This window comes from Podarcis cretensis, assembly GCF_951804945.1.
Source record: "Podarcis cretensis genome assembly, chromosome: 4".
Lineage (NCBI taxonomy): Eukaryota > Metazoa > Chordata > Lepidosauria > Squamata > Lacertidae > Podarcis > Podarcis cretensis.
Window position 1 is genome coordinate 82,291,187 of NC_137173.1, and position 19,224 is coordinate 82,310,410.

Below are 19,224 nucleotides of genomic sequence, written 5' to 3' on the forward strand. Positions count from 1 at the left end.
AAGTGCAATGGAATCCTTCATCTCACTGATGTGCTCAGCTCCTCATCTCTCTACCGTCTTGCATTCTGGGGTCCTGGAATATCTCATTGGGAGTCCCATGCCTAGCATATTAATGTGAGGTTAGAACTTTAGATAAGTGGGAGTTAATACAGTGTGCTGAGGAATTCTTGGCAGAGATTCTAAGTGCTTTCCTTTTTTTAAAATTGAGAAGACTAGCTGAGATTGCAATATTAAAGTCTCATCTGGAAGCACCCAGCTGCTTAGATTCAATGCTAGTCCTACTCAGAATAAACCTACTGAAATTAATGATCCTAAATTAAGTCATATTCCTTAACTTCAATGGGACTACTCTGAGTAGGACTGGCACTGAATGCCATGCAGAGAGTAAGGTTTGGGCCCTGTGGGCATTGTAGGGTGCTATCTCCCTGAAGGACCTATATGGGAGCAGTGGACTTAGTTCGGTTGTCTTGTTGAGGCACAATAACAAAGTGAAGCCAATTCTCCAAACAGATCTTCTTTCCACTTGCATGGGAAAGGGAAACAGGTGATCCGGAGCCTTAGTTGTTGTTGCAGCTTGCTTGTCCACATAAAGCTAAAGCCTGTTTTAGTATTACATGCAAACCAGGCATGTATTTCATGGAATTAATGGGACAATGATTGGATAAAGAAATAGAAAGCATTTCAGAAAATCATTTTCTGGAACTGGAAGGAAAGTAATGCAATTTACCTGAGTGAGAGTCTCTTAGAATTGTGTGCTGTGCAATGTATACATAGTTAATCCTGGCGATGTTGCTTTGGCTCATCTGTATGTCTGATTCTTTTGTTTCTCTCTCCCCCCCCCCCACCTCTTCCTTAGACTGTCTACAAAGCCTGGCTCTGTTCCCAGTATTTTGAAGTCACACAGTCTCACTGCAACAACACAATTCCTTGCAAGCAATACTGTTTGGAGGTTCAGACAAGGTGTCCATTTATATTACCAGACAACGATGATGTCATCTATGGAGGATTATCCAGTTTCATCTGTACAGGTAGGACAGATTTCAGCAGTCGTTATTTGGCATCTCTCTCTGAACACACCACCATATGATAGGGCAAAGTATAGTCATTCCCAAAGGCTTTCAAAGGTTGTAAAGCAAAGGTGTCCAAAGGAAGCTTGAGAACAACATGCCCGTGGGTGGGTATGGCTGAGGATCACTACACAACGTGCCCTTGTCTGTGCTTCTGTTTCCCCATCACCCTGCTATTCCATTGCTATAAGGTGGTACAGAAATTCCTCACTTCCTCCTTTCTACCCAAGAGCCCTTCCCAAAAACCCCAGCCCAGTCCAGAGCCCTATGTCTGAACAGCTACCACTTCCCACCCACCCCTCTCTCTCTGTTGACTTACAATTCTCAGATACAAGTGCATGCCAGGCTAATCTTATTTGTTCTCTTTCTATTGGGTATAATTTATTTTAATGCTCCTGTGCACCTCCAGCTCATGTTGCCTGCTCAAAAGCCATAGTTGCTCTTTCAGGGCCTGTCTAGAGAGAGCCTCTCATGCTGCTGGTTGAGCTCTTGGGTTCCTTCTCCCTCCTAATTCCCCCCCCCCCCATGAACTGCATAACCCAATGCCACTTCCTGCCACTGTAGCTTGGCAGTTCCAGTCTTTGTGCCCCTGCTCACATTGGTAAGTGATGGTGATAACTGGGTGATTGTTGGGCTAATATTGCCGATAATGCACTATGACCTCACCGTATGTACTTATTATTTTATTTTTTTACAAAGTACCACATTTCTTGCATTCTGCACGTCAGGCTGGCCACTCATGCAGCCTGTCAGCTGAAAAAATGGTGAAATGGTTCACCTGTCTAAGACCTGTTTAGCTCCCAACTTCACTGTTGTGAGTAATCAATAGCTATTCCCCCTCATGGCTATGTTCTGCTTCTGAATACCAGTTGCTAGAAAGAGACAGAGAGGGGAGTGCCCTTGTGCTCAGGTCCTGCATCATCATCATCATATTATTATTTATATCCTGCCCATCTGGATGGGTTGTCCCAGGCACTCTGAGCAGTTTCCAACACATATAAAAGCAATAAAACATCAAACATTAAAAACTGCTACAGAGCTTCCTTCAGATGTCTTCTAAAAGTTGTGTAGCTCTTTATCTCTCTGACATCTGATGGAAGGGCACCACTACGGAGAAGGCCCTCTGTCTGGTTCCCTGTAACCTCACTTCTCGCAGTGAAGGAACTGCCAGAAGGCCCTCGGAGCTGGACCTCAGTGTCCAGGCTGAACGATGTGACTGGAGACGCTCCTTCAGGTATACAGAGCCAAGGCTGTTTAGGGCTTTAAAGGTCAGCACCAACACTTTGAACTATGCTCAGAAATGTACAGTGGTACCTCGGGTTACAGATGCTTCAGGTTACAGATGCTTCAGGTTACAGACTCTGCTAACCCAGAAATAGTACCTTGGGTTAAGAACTTTGCTTCAGGATGAGAACAGAAATCACGTGGCAACAGTGGGAGGCCCCATTAGCTAAAGTGGTACCTCAGGTTAAGAACAGTTTCAGGTTAAGAGCGGACCTCCAGAACGAATGAAGTTCTTAACCCGAGGTACCACTGTACTGGAAGCCAGTGTAGATCCTTTAGGCCAGGCATAGGCAAACTCTGGCCCTCCAGATGTTTGGGACTACAATTCCCATCATCCCTGACCAATGGTCCTGTTAGCTAGGGGTGATGGGAATTATACTGCACCCCTGCTGTGTGTAGAACGCATACACTGAGCTCAGCATACTTTCTATAATTCACTAAGGTACCATATCAAATTCCTGATGGAAAAAAAGGGACTTTGGTCACATCTTCTCCTTAACCTAATTAAAGGAGGAGAAATTCTAGGTTTTGCAATACTGCAGGGAGAATAATTAATTATTGAACAGGAACCTTTTATCATGCTTGCTTTTGACACTGCTATTAACTGTAACATATGCATACAATATCATGGCTAATTAATTCTGTTGAACATGCAGGGCAGAATAAGTTATTCCTCACTTTTAGACATTCACAGCTAATACATATATATATTAGGGAGTCTCATATGCCCATACCAAGCCCAGAGAAATCTGCAAAGTCTGACATAGCAGAAGGACCTGGAGTCAGCACAAATGCAACAGCCAAAATACCAGCCTAGCCCTGGTATGTACAAGGACTACCTATCCCAAAGTGGTAGGAAGACGACTCACACAGAGATCTGCTATCCCAGGTGGTTACTGTTATTTACCTTGATGCTCCTTTGCTCTGTCTGCAAAGAAGGCTGAGGTGCCTGAGATATCATAGTAAAAATACAGCCATTTACATACAGTTGTTAAAAATCTAAAAACTACAAGAACAAAACATCAGCATAACAAGAACAATAATTACGCTGTTAGATTGAATGAAATTTTACCTCATGGCAACTGCTCTTCCCCAAGATGTGCATTCAGTCTTGGCCCAGTATACCAGAAGGAGCGTCTCCACCCCCTTTGTTCAGCCCGGGCACTGAGGTCCAGCTCCAAGGGCCTTCTGGCGGTTCCCTCGCTGTGAGATGTGAGGTTACAGGGAACCAGGCAGAGGGCCTTCTCAGTAGCCCACCCTGTGGAACGCCCTGCCATCAGATGTCAAGGAAATAAACAACTATCTGACTTTTAGAAGACATCTGAAGGCAACCTTGTTTAGGGAAGTTTTTAATGCTTGATGCTTTATCGTGTTTTTAATATTCTGTTGGGAGCTGTCCAGAGTGGGTGGGGAAACCCAGCCAGATGGGCGAGGTATAAATAATAAATTATTATTATTCCACAGCTGAGGTGCCACCACAGAAGAAGCCCTGTCTCAAGTCCCCATACCACAGACCATGCTGGTCAGGAGGATCAAGAGCAGGGCCTCTCCTGCCAGCCTCAAAGCAAGGGGGCATTAGGTATTAGGGGAGACACTTGGGCCCTAAGCCTTTTAAGCTTTTTGTATGCCAGCACTAAAACCCTCAGTAACTCATGGCAGGCTGTATTGTGCTTTTAAAGACATATGATCCCATCTAGCCTGATAGCTACCAGCTGCAAGGTGGTCTTCAAAAACAGCCTCAGTTAGAGAGCAGATATAAGGCACCAGGAGTAGCATTTTGAGGGGAAGGGAGTCAGCACTCTCCCCAAACTTGGTTTTTCAGACCATGTGTGACTGTACATCAGCAGCATTTATAATTCTGACCAAATCACTAGGTTCTGTGCACCAAGTAAATTGAACCATGAACATTTATGGATGTGCTTTTCTTCCATTTTCAAACATGGACTCTACAGTGAAGTTCCCATTCCATAAGCAGTGAGGTGAGCAGACATGGCCTTATATAGACAGCATGTACTCCCAACCTTGTCATATCTCTTTCTCCCGTTCAATTTAATATTTATGTGTTATCAAAGGAGCAGCAAACCACCATTCAATAATAAAAGAGTTTCTCTGAAAATAGTACCAGAGGGCTCATGCCATAAACAAATAACAATATTGCGGTTGACCCCTCATATTTTTCAGTCGTCGCGCTCTCCACAGGTGGCAATGTTTTGCAGTTCTTATGCATGAAAGAGTCTGAAGTGGCAGCCTGCAGTTCTGGTTGGCTGGTCTTCAGCTGCTTTCTCCCCTTCTTGCCTGCAGGTCTGAAACAGGAGGGGAAAAATGTAGGGCTTATTTAACAGGCCTCTGATCACTCTGGTTCCTGGGAGAGAAGAAATCTCTCCGTTTTTGAAGTAAAGAGGAGGCTGTTTTGGGAACTGCATCTTTCTCCCCCTTCTCTGCTTAACAGGGCAACTATGTTTAAGTGTCATGAGTTAGCCTGCTCTCCCTTCAAGTATTTTGTTGGTGCCTTGAACTGTGTGGGGGATACACATGATAGAGTAACCACTTAGGCATAACTTTTTTATTTTAAAAAAGGAGATATGTGCTATCCCTTCAAATTCCTTAATGGCCCCCATTCAGGAGTTGAATGGACTGTACTTGGCAACTACGGTAAATTTGCATGTGTTGACCCTTATCCAAGGTATGGAGAACTCTTGGGGTATGCCTGAATGTCTTTCAGGAGACAAGGCTGGGATTAGGTTTGTACCAAGGTCAAGTAGGGTTCATTATGAAGAATCTCATATCAACCTGAGGTCCAGTGCCAAGGGCCTTCTGGCGGTTCCCTCGCTGCGAGATGCAAAGGGAACCAGGCAGAGGGCCTTCTCAGTAGTGGCACCCGCCCTGTGGAACGCCCTCCCACCAGATGTCAAAGAGAAAAACAACTACCAGACTTTTAGAAGACATCTGAAGGCAACCCTGTTTAGGGAAACTTTTAATGTTTAATAGACTATTGTATTTTAATATTCTGTTGAAAGCCTCCCAGAGTGGCTGGAGAAACCCAGCCAGATGGGCGGTGTATAAATAAATTATTATTATTATTAACCTTCTTACTTATGCCATAAACCATAGAAGTAGTTTAGATTGACACACCTATTCACAGAAATGTCTACAGGACTCCCATGAAGGATATATAAATTATGCTAGAATGCAAATGCCAACAATTTCAAGCCTGGTGCGTTATAATTCTTATCCAAAGAGCAATGAGAGGCTCGTAAAATAGCCTAGGCCTAAAAATAGCAAGAGGCACTCTGAAGTTGCAACAATTCGGACATTGAAATCCCTGCAAAGAAGTATAAATGCTGTGGGGAATTTAGGGATGCTAAATCTGACCAAATCTTGGTGGTCAGTGACCGCAGGGGGAAGGTAGTTGTTTATACACTAAAACAGGGTTCCTAATTCAGTTTTTATTTGTGCTGGTAAAACGTAATTATCAAAAAATCTCCTGCCGAATCAAATACAGTGGTACCTCGGGTTACATACGCTTCAGGTTACAGAGTCTGCTAACCCAGAAATAGTGCTTCAGGTTAAGAACTTTGCTTCAGGATGAAAACAGAAAACGTGCTCCGGCGGTGCGGCAGCAGCAGGAGGCCCCATTAGCTCAAGTGGTGCTTCAGGTTAAGAAAAGTTTCAGGTTATGTACGGACCTCCGGAACGAATTAAGTACTTAACCCAAGGTACCACTGTAATATAAAGGTAGTCAAGCTTCCATTTCTTAGGCAGCTGCCTGGCTAAAATAGTTATAACCCTGTAAGGCAGAGGAGTATTCTCTTGCAAACATATTATATCATATTGCTGGAGCAAACAAATAAAATTATTATGCACCCAACATGCCAGATTCCAGGAAAGTATATATTAAGACCTTTTTGATTTCTAGAAAATAGACTGCTAACAGAGTAGGAATTTTGGACCTCTAACCTAGGCATATTTCATCCGGTACCTACGTTCAGGCCAATATAATGAATATTCCTTTCTTGCCCATTGGAGTGTATCTGGATTTTATTAAGATAGGTGACAAAGGCAGGAGCTATGGCTCAAGAACTTCTTGCTCCTTCCTTTCAAGTTGCCTTTTCCAGACTGCAGTTCCCTTTTCTAATAAGTACATGGAACGGATATCTAACCTGCAATGGGGGGGGGTGTGTGTGCTATTATTTGGACAACATTTTAATTTGATTAACAGCTCTGCAATCAGCAATCATGAATTAGAGACCAAAAGTTATCCCGTACATATGGCTCCTGAAAGATTAGTTCAATACTGCCTCTCTGATCACAGTTAGACAGATATTTGCAATGTAAACCATTTCCTACATTCAGGGAAGCCCTTGAATTTCCGCTCGTAGTTCAGATTCTGTTTTCATTATTCTGGTGGGTTTCTTCACTGGCCACTTTTGAAGGACCACCGGTAGAACATCTGGGAACCTCTTTCTAAAAGAATTTGGTCCATCTCCTGAGTTCATATTGGTGTAAAACAGGTCTCTGGGTTGAATTCAAATCCTGATAGGGACTTAAACAATTAAATGACATCTATCAGATTCAGTAGCTAGAGAGCTCAGACCTATCCCTGTCTTGATATACCTTCAAACCTTCACCAACTTCAGCTTGGTAGGTCCTGTCTGTGGGGCTACAGCCAGAATTCCTGTCTCCACTAACATGACCTGTGTACCAATTATGGCATTCAAACCAGACACTTCCTTTTCCAAAGCATCAATTCTGCTAAAGATTCCCGCTGCTGATTGTTTTGCCAAGAGACATTGGTCCACATAAAAGTTCCCACAGTGAGGGAATTTCAGTCTCTGTTGTGGCCAAGTACAATATACCAAAATTGTTACTATTTATTGTTGATGTTTTGGTATATCTAGGAAGCTGAAGTTGCCTGGGAGTGTATGCACCATCTCCCTAAAAGTGCAGTTCAATTGACCAGTTAGCTAAGCTTTCAAGAGGAATATGTAGCGAAATCTCTTACTTGGGTAAAAAGCCTCATGTCTTGCACACTTGCCATGTAAGGAACCAGGGCTGTCTACATAAGATAAATTAATTGCAACCTGCCTCAAATGCTTCAAATGTATTTACACTTTGATACAACATATATTCATAAACATTTATTCATAAACATTTATCTGAGTATTTATTGTTATTTTAATTTTCTGTAACTGTTGAATGTCATATGCTCTAATCTAAAACAAAGATATGTCTCAGTGCAACCATGCTAAACAGTTTAAAGATGAAAATGAATAAAAACAACAGCAATAATAATGGCACATATTTATCAAACATTTTGATAATTGTGGTCCATGTAAGGCTTTTAATGTATTTTTATTAAAGATTTCTTGGCTTTTAACGTTAAACTCATCTCCTGGAATTTGAGCCAATAGATTGCAGTCTCAAAGTTTTTTTTACAGCCAGTGAGCACGACACTGCACAAATGCTGTAGCAAAGTGCTATTGATATTTAATTGTTGTGTTTCAAATTCTGTGAACTATGCATGGCTTACCACTGCTATATTTTTTGTAATGTTTGATAGGTAACTGGGGACACCTAGTGGAGACCAATAAACATTTCAACCCATATTCAACAGATACTGTGAAATATTCAGAGGGTACAAGCTACACTAACAACTTAACTGGTTTAATAGTCATTTTTCTCTCCAGGAAACTTTGAAAACTATAGGGGCTCTTTGGGGGGATGGTAGAGGGCCTACAACTCTTAGCATTATTTGGGAGGAAAGCCATGAGGTTATGCTGATATAAAAGCAATATGACAGCTTTATGATAAATTGGAAACTATTTATTGAATATTGCCTTTTAAAAAAAAATTGCCTCTCCAGTCAACTATCAAGGCGAGAGCTGGCAGCAGCAAGTTAAATTACATCAAATGAATTGCAACTCTGCCAACTGAACAACTTCCTGCTTTTTGTTATATGGGATGGGGTAATAAGTAATAGGGATGCAGGTGGCACTGTGGTCTAAACCACTGAGCCTTGGGCTTGCCGATCGGAAAGTCGGTGGTTCGAATCCCTGCGACGGGGTGAGCTCCCGTTGCTCGGTCCCTGCTCCTGCCAACCTAGCAGTTCGAAAGCACATCAAAGTGCAAATACAGTGGTACCTCGGGTTAAGAACTTAATTTCGTTCTGGAGGTCTGTTCTTAACCTGAAACTGTTCTTAACCTGAGGTATCACTTTAGCTAATGGGGCCTCCCGCTGCCGCCGCACGATTTCTTTTCTCATCCTGAAGCAAAGTTCTTAACCTGAGGTACTATTTCTGGGTTAGTGGAGTCTTTAACCTGAAGTGTCTGTAACCTGAAGCGTCTGTAACCCAAGGTACCACTGTAATAGCAATGGCATCCACCTAAGAGGTGTTGGAACTGAGTTCTGGCTGAAAAAAACAACCCTTCCTGTAGGAAAATAATTTTTCTTTTTTTCTAAGTGCTAAAGTAGCTGCTGAGCGAGGCAGCAAACAGACATTTCTGCCAGCTCATGGAGAATTAACCCCCTTTTTTCACTTTCTTTAACATCCTAAAAGATATAGCGGCTTCATGGAAGGGGAGTGGAACCACCATAAGTCCAAATTCAATACTTTGTAGGAGGCCGGGGCACTCTTCAGACTTGTCATATTTAATAAGGGCCCCAGTATCTCCTAACTAGTGTCAGGTGCCAAAGACATATGGTTAGAATTATATATCAGTGTACAGTGATACCTCGGGTTAAGTACTTAATTCGTTCCGGAGGTCCGTTCTTAACCTGAAACTGTTCTTAACCTGAAGCACCACTTTAGCTAATGGGGCCTCCTGCTGCCGCCGCTGTACGATTTCTGTTCTCATCCTGAAGCAAAATTCTTAACCCGAGGTAATATTTCTGGGTTAGCGGAGTCTGTAACCTGAAGCGTATGTGACCTGAGGTACCACTGTACTTCATACCACATTTTGAGTCTAGGAATTTGCTCTCGGTACCAGAAGTGAATAGATCTTACAATGATTTTATGCAAAAGTCTACTTCTCATTTTCCTGTTGAATAGCTACTTCCACCATTAAGCTGACTATAAAGTAACGCCCGCACAATGTAATGTCCTAACCACTGGGAATCAGAAACTTTTGCTGATCCACTGCAAATTACCCAGAGATTTTCCAGTAGATCCTGTTTGGCCTCATTGCCTACTCCAACTCTAAATTATGTAACAGTAATTTTAAAAAAATAAATAGAAGGTAGCTTTACATAAATGTTTGGACTCTTCCCCCCAGCTTATTGTTGCCTATCTGCAGGAAGTAAAGCTAAGTGGAATGAACAAGAAAAGGAACTTTTAGTAACTTATAAACAGATGGTGACAACTACGCGGCCCTAAGGCTAACATTCTGGCGCTTCAGCTGTTTTCGTTCACTGGAGTGAATTAAGTGTAACAGTGTACTTCCTCAAGCGGCTTTTGAGCAATAAGTACACCTAAATCCTCAGCACGTTTGCTTGAAAATCAGCCCCATTTATTTCATTAAAACCTCTTCCTCCATGCTGGTATGCTCAGAATCATACGTAATGTAAAGTGTTATAGAAGGTTCAACTGTAAATAGTTCCGACTGAATCAGTAACTTATTAGCAGCTTCTTAATACTCCTAGAGGGATGCGGGTGGCACTGTGGGTTAAACCACAGAGCCTAGGACTTGCAATCAGAAGGTTGGCGGTTCGAATCCCCGCGACGGGGTGAGCTCCTGTTGCTCGGTCCCTGCTCCTGCCAACCTAGCAGTTTGAAAGCACACCAGTGCAGGTAGATAAATAGGTACCGCTCCAGCGGGAAGGTAAACAGCATTTCCGTGCGCTGCTCTGGTTTGCCAGAAGCGGCTTAGTCATGCTGGCCACATGACCCAGAAGCTGTACGCTGGCTCCCTCGGCCAATAAAGTGAGATGAGCGTCGCAACCCCAGAGTCAGCCACGACTGGACCTAATGATCAGGGGTCCTTAATACTCCCAAGCGTGGGGTGAATCGTCTGCGAACTCGTTTACTCATAAAAGAACATATTGTGAATTGGAAGCTACATCACCAGTGGGTTCAAACTGCCAAAAAGAAGTGGTGGTCTTGCATGAAAGCGAGGGTATTTTGGGAAATGATACATGATGAGATAAAAAAGTATGTTCAGAATGAGTATACCAAACCCAAAGAAAACCCAAAGAAATTGTTAAAGCTGTTTATGTACCGTATTTTTCATCCCATAGGACGCTCCGTCCCATAGGACGCACCTAGTTTTTTGGCGGGGAAATAAAGGAAATTCCCCCCCCCTTTATTTCCCCCACAAAAGCAGGTCGGGGAAGCCGAAGCAGGTCGAGGAACGGCGCTGTGCCTCCCTGCTGTCCCCCGAGCTTGTGGGACAGGCCGATGTCTGCCTCAGGCGGCAGGCTGCTATCCGCAGCGTGGGGAGCCCTGCGGGGAACTCCTGCAGGGCTCCCCACGCTGCGGATGTGCTCCCGAAGCGCCGGGCGCTCTGCTTTCAGGGTGCCCAACGCTCCGGGAAGCAGGCTGCTATCCGCAGCCTAGACATCCTTGCCAGACCTCCTGCAGGGCTGCCTAGGCTGCGGATGTCTTCCTGAAGCCTGGAGAGCGAGAGGGGTCGGTGCGCATCGACCCCTCTCGCTCTCCAAGCTTCAGCGAAAGCCTGCATTCGCCCCATAGGACGCACCCAGATTTCCCCTTCATTTTTGGAGGGGAAAAAGTGCGTCCTATAGGGCGAAAAATACGGTATGTAACAACAGCAGCTAGGATTCTTTATGCAGAGAAATGGAAGGAAGAAGAAGTTCCCACCAAAGAAGAATGGATAAGTAAGATAATGGACTATGCAGAACTGGCAAAATTAACAGAACCTAATAATGAGTGTCTTATGGAATAATTTATGCATTTTCGGATTACTTAAAGAAATATTATGGTATGATGAACTCGTGAGCAGGATTTGAGCAACAGAAGCAATTAGATTACAATATCGTGGTTATGGTTCAATAGATAGAAGATAGGGTGCAACCAAAGGGGGGAAAACAACTCCATGGAAAATGGGGTGGGAAGTCAACAAAAATAAGACAGAAGATGAAACTGGGTTTTGATTGTATATGTTAACAATGTTGAAGCCGAATAAAATATAATGGGGGTGGGGAGGATCTGCCAAAATTGAGAAGGAAAAAAAAGGCTTAAGGCTCATCCACACTTCCCCCTGTCCTCTGATTTCTTCTGTTTGTCCGCGGATTTCTATGGGTTTTTGTTTTCCCCTGCAGCTTTCCCCAGAAAAACGCATGGTTTGTTGCTGAATCAGAACAAATGCCACTACTCAGAAAACCTGGTTGATGTTTGTTTCAATTAAGCAGCAAACTGCACCTTTTCCTGCAAAAGGGGCAGAGCGTAAGAAAAAATTACCAGGCCCATGTCTAGAAATCATGGGAGAAAGAGGAGCATGGATGAGCCCTAAGACTACACAGAAAGGTTCCTAATGGAACACTATAATTCTGTGATTCTGTCTTTGGTTTCTGTAATATCTATCATCCTATATCATCTGCCACCATGAATCAGCCATGAAGCCTCCTTTAAGGCAGTTAGGAAAATAAGATGTGCATCAGTCCTAAGCCTATTTTAAAAACTCACATGCACAAATTTGTTGGTACATGCAACACTTTTCTATGTAGCTATCTATACCTGACAAAAGTAATCATGAGTGGATAGGTGTGGCAGGGGAAGTGATCTTCTGAATAATATCAAGACCAAAACTTATTTCATTTTCCTCTTGGAAATAGAAAGCAAATGTAAAAGCAACAGTGATCCAATCATTCGAATACAAATTATGCAGCAAAAAGCATAAATACAAGGAGCAGCACTAATAATAGTACATGAAGCAGCTACAGAATCAAAAGTTTGTTTAAGGAGGATGGAGTGAGTGGAATCTATTGTTTTATTATTATTTTTATTCCTACTAACTTGACTTTGTCTGACGCATTTCCACATAGACTGTGTCGTGAACCATTTGATTATAAAGAAAATTATAGCATGGTTTGCAGCACCAGAAAAGCAATGCAACACAATAATAGCTATACAATAATACGTATCAAGTAACACTACAATAAGCCTTCTAGTTGAATATAGTGTGAAATAGTCACCAGAATTCACTTACTGTTGTTTTCCCCTCCCTGCAGGGCTCTATGACAACTATCCAACCAATGCAGAACCAGAATGCTGTGATGTCAGATGGGGACTATTATCAGATAACCAATCCAAAGGGACTATAAAAACAAGTGACTCGATGTGTCACCGGACATCACTCACAGTTTCATCAGCATCAAGACTGTGTAACAGCAGACTTAAACTGTGTGTTCTCGTACTAATTCTCTTACATACAGTACTAACAGTCTCAGCAGCACAGAACTCAACTGAACTGGGCTTTGGCGGCATAACAACTTTGGAAGATAATTCAACCAATGAGGAATAAAAGATCCAATTCATCTTCTCCTATGGGCCTACAGCAGGCCCACATGTACTGCAGTCAAACACAAGAGACTGGGTCCTTTTGCCCTCCATTCAGTCCTCCAAAGGCCTTCTGGGTAAAACTCAGCAGAAGGGCCACAATCCAAACAAGGACACATCAAATACAGCTTTTTATTGACTAAAAGGCTGTCTGGTGACTTAAATTTCTCACACCATTTTATACACTGTGTTTTAATGTTTGGAGTTTCTTTCTTTTGTTTTTGCACTTGTTAATACAGGATTTTATTTTTTGGACAGTTTCTCAGAGCTAAACTAAGTCTTTTCACTGTCTTATCTATTTCTAGTCATTGTGTGTGTTCATCCAATAGTTCTGTCTTTTATGTCTTGTCAGTTTCTATTAGAGGAAAGAACTGCTGTGGTTCCATGGCATAACTAACTAATGGATTAATTTTTATTTTTAGAAAAAACAACAACAGTAACCTTGCCCCCTAAATGGCCCTACTCCCCCACAAAAAAAAATGGTTCTCCTTCTCCTCTCCAGTGCCCCAAAGCCGAAAATGCCCGCTTGCTTTTCCGTTTGTGTAATCACAATGAATGGGCGCACGATTCAGATGAGCCTCTGCCCATGTTGCACAAGTCACCTGACTGGAACCCAAAGTGAGGAGAGATGGGGAGGCAAAAGAGAAGTGCTCTCCTTCTAAGGTGGAATCGGACAGTGAAATTGTAATGTAACAAAACCTATAACAAACTGTTGCTCCAATTCCCATTTTCAAAGAAGTTTAGTCCTTTCTCACCGGTCAGTTGAACAGGAGCAGCCTGGGATGGAAGACAGTGCATGCAAAGCCATGTTTAGAGCTCAGCAAAGATGACTAGATGAGAGAGGCCTTCACAGTGGCGGTAGAAGTTTGGCATTCATTGTGAATTACGGTTTTTTAATTCCGCCGCAGTCATGCGAGCAGCACGTGTCAGTATAATCTATAGGAGCAAAGAGGTTCAGCAAAAAACAAAGACTTTCCTTTTCCCCTTTACCAGTTTCTGATTATCTCTCCACAAATTCCCCCAGAAAACACATGTGTGGACATGAGTGCACACCCAACCTAGTTTAAATAGCAACATTTCTTGGAAATCTCTGACCCCCAACCAGGGTTCCCAGATGCCTGTATACTGGTGTTTAAAGACGCAGTTGTGTTTCGTCCACATCACACATTTGTTGTGGGAACATTGGTATAAGGTGTGTGTTTCCTGCAGCAACCCAGTGTATGAAACTGTCCACAGTCTATTAAGTATGACATATTAATGAAATTCCCCTTGAAACTAAAGGCAGATGAGGACATTGGGGGGGCGAAGGCAGAACTAAACGTTAGCACAGCTGAAAAAGAAAACATAATGTTTTTTTTTAAAAAAAATCATAATAATAGATAAACCATTTCCATGAGTGTGCAATAAAATTTAACATGTTGGGCCGAGTAGTCAAAGCGGGGCAGGGAGAAAGAATAATCCAGTTGTCTTTCCCCCCCCCATTTCTTTCTTTGTAGAATCATATCACCTGCTGAGTGTATAAGAACTTGCTTTTTAAAAAGGCTTTTTAGAGTTTACACTAGAATAAATGGAAGGAAAAGTTAATAAGGGCTGTTTTTTTAAAAAAACTTTTCATTCCTTCCTGTTCTCTAACTACACTTGGAAAGTGCACTTTAGAGTTGTTTGCTGTGTAGCTGAGAGATGAAGGAAAAAAGATAGGAAATATTCTCTTAGCAAACCAATTATCTACTTTCTAGCTATGAAAAACCCCATCCTTCCCTGGCCCTTTCAAGAAAACGTTTCTGTTCATCACTGCGGTGTTGATAATGCATTTTTATTCATGTTTTATGGTTTGTGAAGTTCTGCAAAAAATATATATAGATATATACAAAAAAAAAAAACAAAAAAAAATCCCTACTGCTTTAGCAGGTTAAAATAATGCATTTGTTTAAGATGTATAAGCTCAACTATTTTGCAAGACTTCTTGTTTTGATAGTGTTTTGCTATGAACTGAGAATGAGGATCTTAAAATGACCTGTGCAAATACAAAAAAAAGCACGTAAAATGCAGAATTATTCAGCTTCAGTTTGTTTCCTTACCCTTCTCCCCTCCTTACTGCGCATGTGCACACACAGGTATTCTACTTGGCATTTAAAAATGGTGCTTTTATTTTCCCGCCCCCCACCCCGGAAGAGCACATCTCATATGAATTATACTCATAACTCTACTGTGGAAATACTTTGAAAATTTAGGGGTGGGGTGGGGGTGGGGGGAGAGAAAGCTTTAACCGATAGTGGAATGTAGATTTCAAAGAGCATTTTGGTCTGTTGTGAAAAAAAAGTAATGCAGCAATAAGGGGTCTGGGCTGCTGTACTTTAGGGAGTTTGCTAGAGTCGCGCGACTAAGAAAGCACATAGGTGAGCTCTTGTTCAACTGACCTCTTCTCTTGATCTTAAACATAAATGGTCAGTAAACAGTTTGTTATAAACCTTGATCTACCTCTGCTGTGCAAAGGCCATTCAACAACATCCATTTCTGTGACATTCATTGCATTATCATTTTGGTTCACCCATGGACTAAGACACTCATTCGTTCTTTTTTTTTTTTTTTTTTTTGCACTGCCCCAATACAGTAGCGAGTTCTCTTCGTCCCACATTTAAAGTGGCATTTAATGAAGAAGTGCTGGTTCTTCTCAATGGAACCCTATTTTGCCTCCTGCTGACCTAACTGCAGAGAATACCAGAAAGGAACATTTCTTCTTCTTCCTTCCCTTCCCTTTACTTCTCTTCCTTTTTTTTTCCTTTTCCCTTTTTAAAATGTGCTTTCAAGGGGAGAGGAAAAACACAGCTCTAACGCTCCCTGGCTTCAAGCGATGACACCAGGAGGGAGAGAAATAGAGAGAGCTGAAGAAAAACAGTGGCAACGTTATTCACATGCTTAAAAAAAAGAGAGAGAGCTAAACAATGAATAAAATGAAAAAGGAAGCACAAACCATTTTAATTAAAGACGTAATGAAACACTCCAAATAGGTGCCTGCAGTCAACATGGTCTGTGAATTCTCTATCACTATTTCTCTCCCCACACTTTTCAGTCTATTTCCTTCATTTTTTATTTTTATTTTTAAGGAATATCACGTTCCCGGGTACACTGCTGTTGTGATGTCACGTTATCATTTGAGCCAGGGTATTTCTGCTCCAGCAGTGTGGTCTGTATCATTTCTTAGTGGCAGCTAGGAAATCACACATAGATTTCCTAATGGAAGATCAGAGAACCGTTAATCATGTATGATGCAAAAAGCTCATCCCATCCATTCCTCATCCGTAAACAGTTTTCTCGGCACAAACCTGAGCATGCTTGATATTGTGCACCTATTACTTTTGCCCGAATAAATTTGCATCTTGCCACTGTAACCGCCATCTTGTTCCATTTCTCCTTGTGCTGTATGACTTGGACATACATGATGAAGAACCGGCTTCAAGATTAATGATGTTCATGTGTTTTTAAAAGCAGAAAAAGAGAGGTATCTATTTCAGAGTCATATAGACCAGACTTCCCTGCCCTCCCCCCTCCACCGCAATGTGTTCTATCATTTTATTTTTTTTCTGAAACAGGGAAAATTCCAGAGTTTGTGCAATATATGAATACTGCAAAGCCAAATGTCATAGATCACAACCAGAGCTATATGTTAATTCCTTATTGCATTTACATTTGAGAATACATTATATTGACTTTTCCTTTCATTAAAGAGATAGAATACTTTTTTTTTTTTGCAAATAATAGCTATTGAAGGCTGTCCTTCCGCACACCAATGAAAAGTGGAATAAAGGTTGAGACCCACAAGTGGTACAAGAGCACCGTCAACATCAAAAGACTCTGTGGGATAATGGCGTTGGGCTGAAAAGTTTCCAAAAAAGTATCATCATGCATAGTTTCCTAAAAGCATAGAACCACTGAAAGGTAACAGGAGCTGTCCAGTACAACAACACAGAGGAGGTAGCAAGTGTAACTGGCTATATTGTGTGATATAGTCCAATGCAGTAGTTTGAGAATAGCAAGACGACAAAACAGAGTCCTTTCTGGTTCCTGGTACTGTTTGCTTTTCACTACATCCAGTCAAAGGAGTGAAATGAAGGCAGGGGGAACACGATCAGAATTAGGGGCTCTCGACATCACTTTCCATGGGATGGAATAAAAGCAGAGAAAGACAGTGGGGGCAAAACCCAGTGAAGTTCTTTGCCTATTTCAAAGGTTGCTAAGAACTTTTGAGATAACAACGCCTGGATCCTTGATTGTGTAAAGCACGTAGGATAAACTACTGAGTCTGACCATCTAGTTCAGTTCTGTTGACACTGACTGGTAGAAGCAGCTCTCCAGCCTTTCCGGCATGGGACATTCCCGGCCATCTCTTGAGATGCTGAGAATGGAAACTGGGACCTTCTTGCATGCAAAGCAGTTAGTAGTGAGCTACAGCCCCAGTATACGTCCTAGTATACATCGGTCGCATTATCCTGCATATACATTAAAGTGCCAGACAGTTCCATCAAAGCGGAACATGCCTTTAAGGATTTCACAGAAATCACAGAATTGGGAAGGGACCCTGAGGATCGTGTAGTTCAACTAGCTGCAATGCAGAAAGATGCAGCTTTCACATGCAGGGATTGAATCTGCAACCATGGTGTTATCAGCACCCCTCTCTAACCAACTGTGCTACCCAGGCAATGCTGCAATTGCAGGCCACCACCCAAAGTTCCTTGAACCAAAGAGGTCTTTGAACAGGAACACACAACTGGCATGTTTCAAACCGATGGGGCTTTCAGATGCAATTTGTGATACGGGAGAACATTAAAAATGCAAGGCCTACTGGCTGGGTTATAGTTTAAAATGTATTTTTAAAATAAAATGTTGCAAAGCTGAGTTGTCTTAGGCCATTAGTGGCCTCTCCATGAGTTGATGAAATGAATTTCCTTGTCTGGGCTTCTCTTCATTTTTCTGCTCAGGGCACACAGGGTTTCCCTTGGCTACTGGCAATGGCTGCCCCAACAGTTCTCCCAAGCCATCAATAGCCTCCACACAAATTCTCTCGCCTAGGCTACTTTTCTGCCTTTTCCCTCAGAGCACACAGGCCTTAAATACCAAATTCAAAAAATAAAATATTAACAAATAATTAATTTTGGAGTAGGCTGAAGATTTCCTTCTTTCCTGAGTTGCAGACCTACCAAGGAGGCGACAGGTCCAGTTCTGACTCTCTCCCTGAGGTAAAATTTCAACCAAGCTGCGATAACCACTCCTTGCAGTTGCTCCAGATAATTATGCCTCTTTATTTACTGTAGCTATTTATATGCCTCTTAGTCACTAAAGCTTCTGAGCAGGTTCTAAGCAGTTACACATTCATGCTTATACGTCATCCAGGCCTGCAGTGGAGGTAGCTAATGGTCTTAGATTTGGTTGCAAGCATTCTAAATCTAGGAGGATGTGATTATCAAAAGTGTGCACTGACCACAAGATACAGTTCAGACATTCAGTCAGCGTCTTGTAAAAATAGCCTTCAATTTGACTAGGACCTCTTCAGAGGTTTCCCAGTTCACTTCCGTTCCAAACTGATTTGGATGTTTTCCATGCCATTCCCTATCATGGGGAAAAATCAACAAATAACTGTAACTTTCATTTTCAATAGAATCTGCAGTAATGGTAGCCCCTGCTGAGTTGGTGAAACCTGTCAAACTGAAGACAAACAGGAAATGATGGATTTGTGCTGGGTTTGAAGATATATATATATATATATATATATATATGGGATCTGTTTTTAACAGTGGTTCCCCATTAGGAGTCCGGGGAACCCTGGGGGTCTGGGAAATGCACCCAGGGGGTCTGCAGCCCCATCCCTTGCCTCCCCCCTACTAAATTGTTGCCATTTTTGCATGGCAATATCACAAATCTTATGGCCTGTTTTGGCACTGTATGATTTTTCCATATATTGGCCAAAATCAGTTTTGAAATCACACCGCAATAATGATTTTGACCTGGCACGCTGAGGGAGAGCAGGGCAGCTGGTCTCCCTCACTTCAAGGCACTGTGGCTCTACCTTCCCCTGGCACTGAGGCGGAGCAGCTTTTCTCAGTCAGCAGAAAAGCAGCAGCAGCAGCAGCCACAGTGGACGTGCATCTTCGTTGGCTTTCACTGCTGACGGCGCTTGATGCACACATCCCATCCCCATCCCCTCCCACTCAAACCATGTGGTGGAAATGACTCCACTTCCTCTCTCCACCCGCCCAATCTTTGTGACTGGCTCCTTCCCTTATCCTCACTAGGCCTGGCTGACCATGAGGACGGCTTCACTCTGCAGTATATCATGGGTGAAACTGCCGCCTCCTGAGTCTCCC

The 19,224-nt window shown here is 42.5% G+C and overlaps 1 protein-coding gene across 2 annotated transcripts in view; it reads left to right on the plus strand.

The window, feature by feature from the left end:
* The window catches only part of NALF1 (NALCN channel auxiliary factor 1), a 340,934-nt gene extending 323,130 nt beyond the window's left edge, over positions 1 to 17,804 (plus strand). The window contains exons 2-3 of one of the 2 annotated variants that reach the window (XM_079972935.1): positions 857 to 1,028; positions 12,538 to 12,780. In XM_079972935.1, the coding sequence (XP_079829061.1) occupies positions 857 to 1,028; positions 12,538 to 12,630 (265 nt within the window). In that variant the 3' untranslated portion in view covers positions 12,631 to 12,780. Of the gene's footprint in view, positions 1 to 856; positions 1,029 to 12,537 lie in introns of both variants that reach the window. The other variant, XM_079972934.1, reaches the window with a different exon arrangement.
* Positions 17,805 to 19,224: the final 1,420 nt, after the last annotated feature.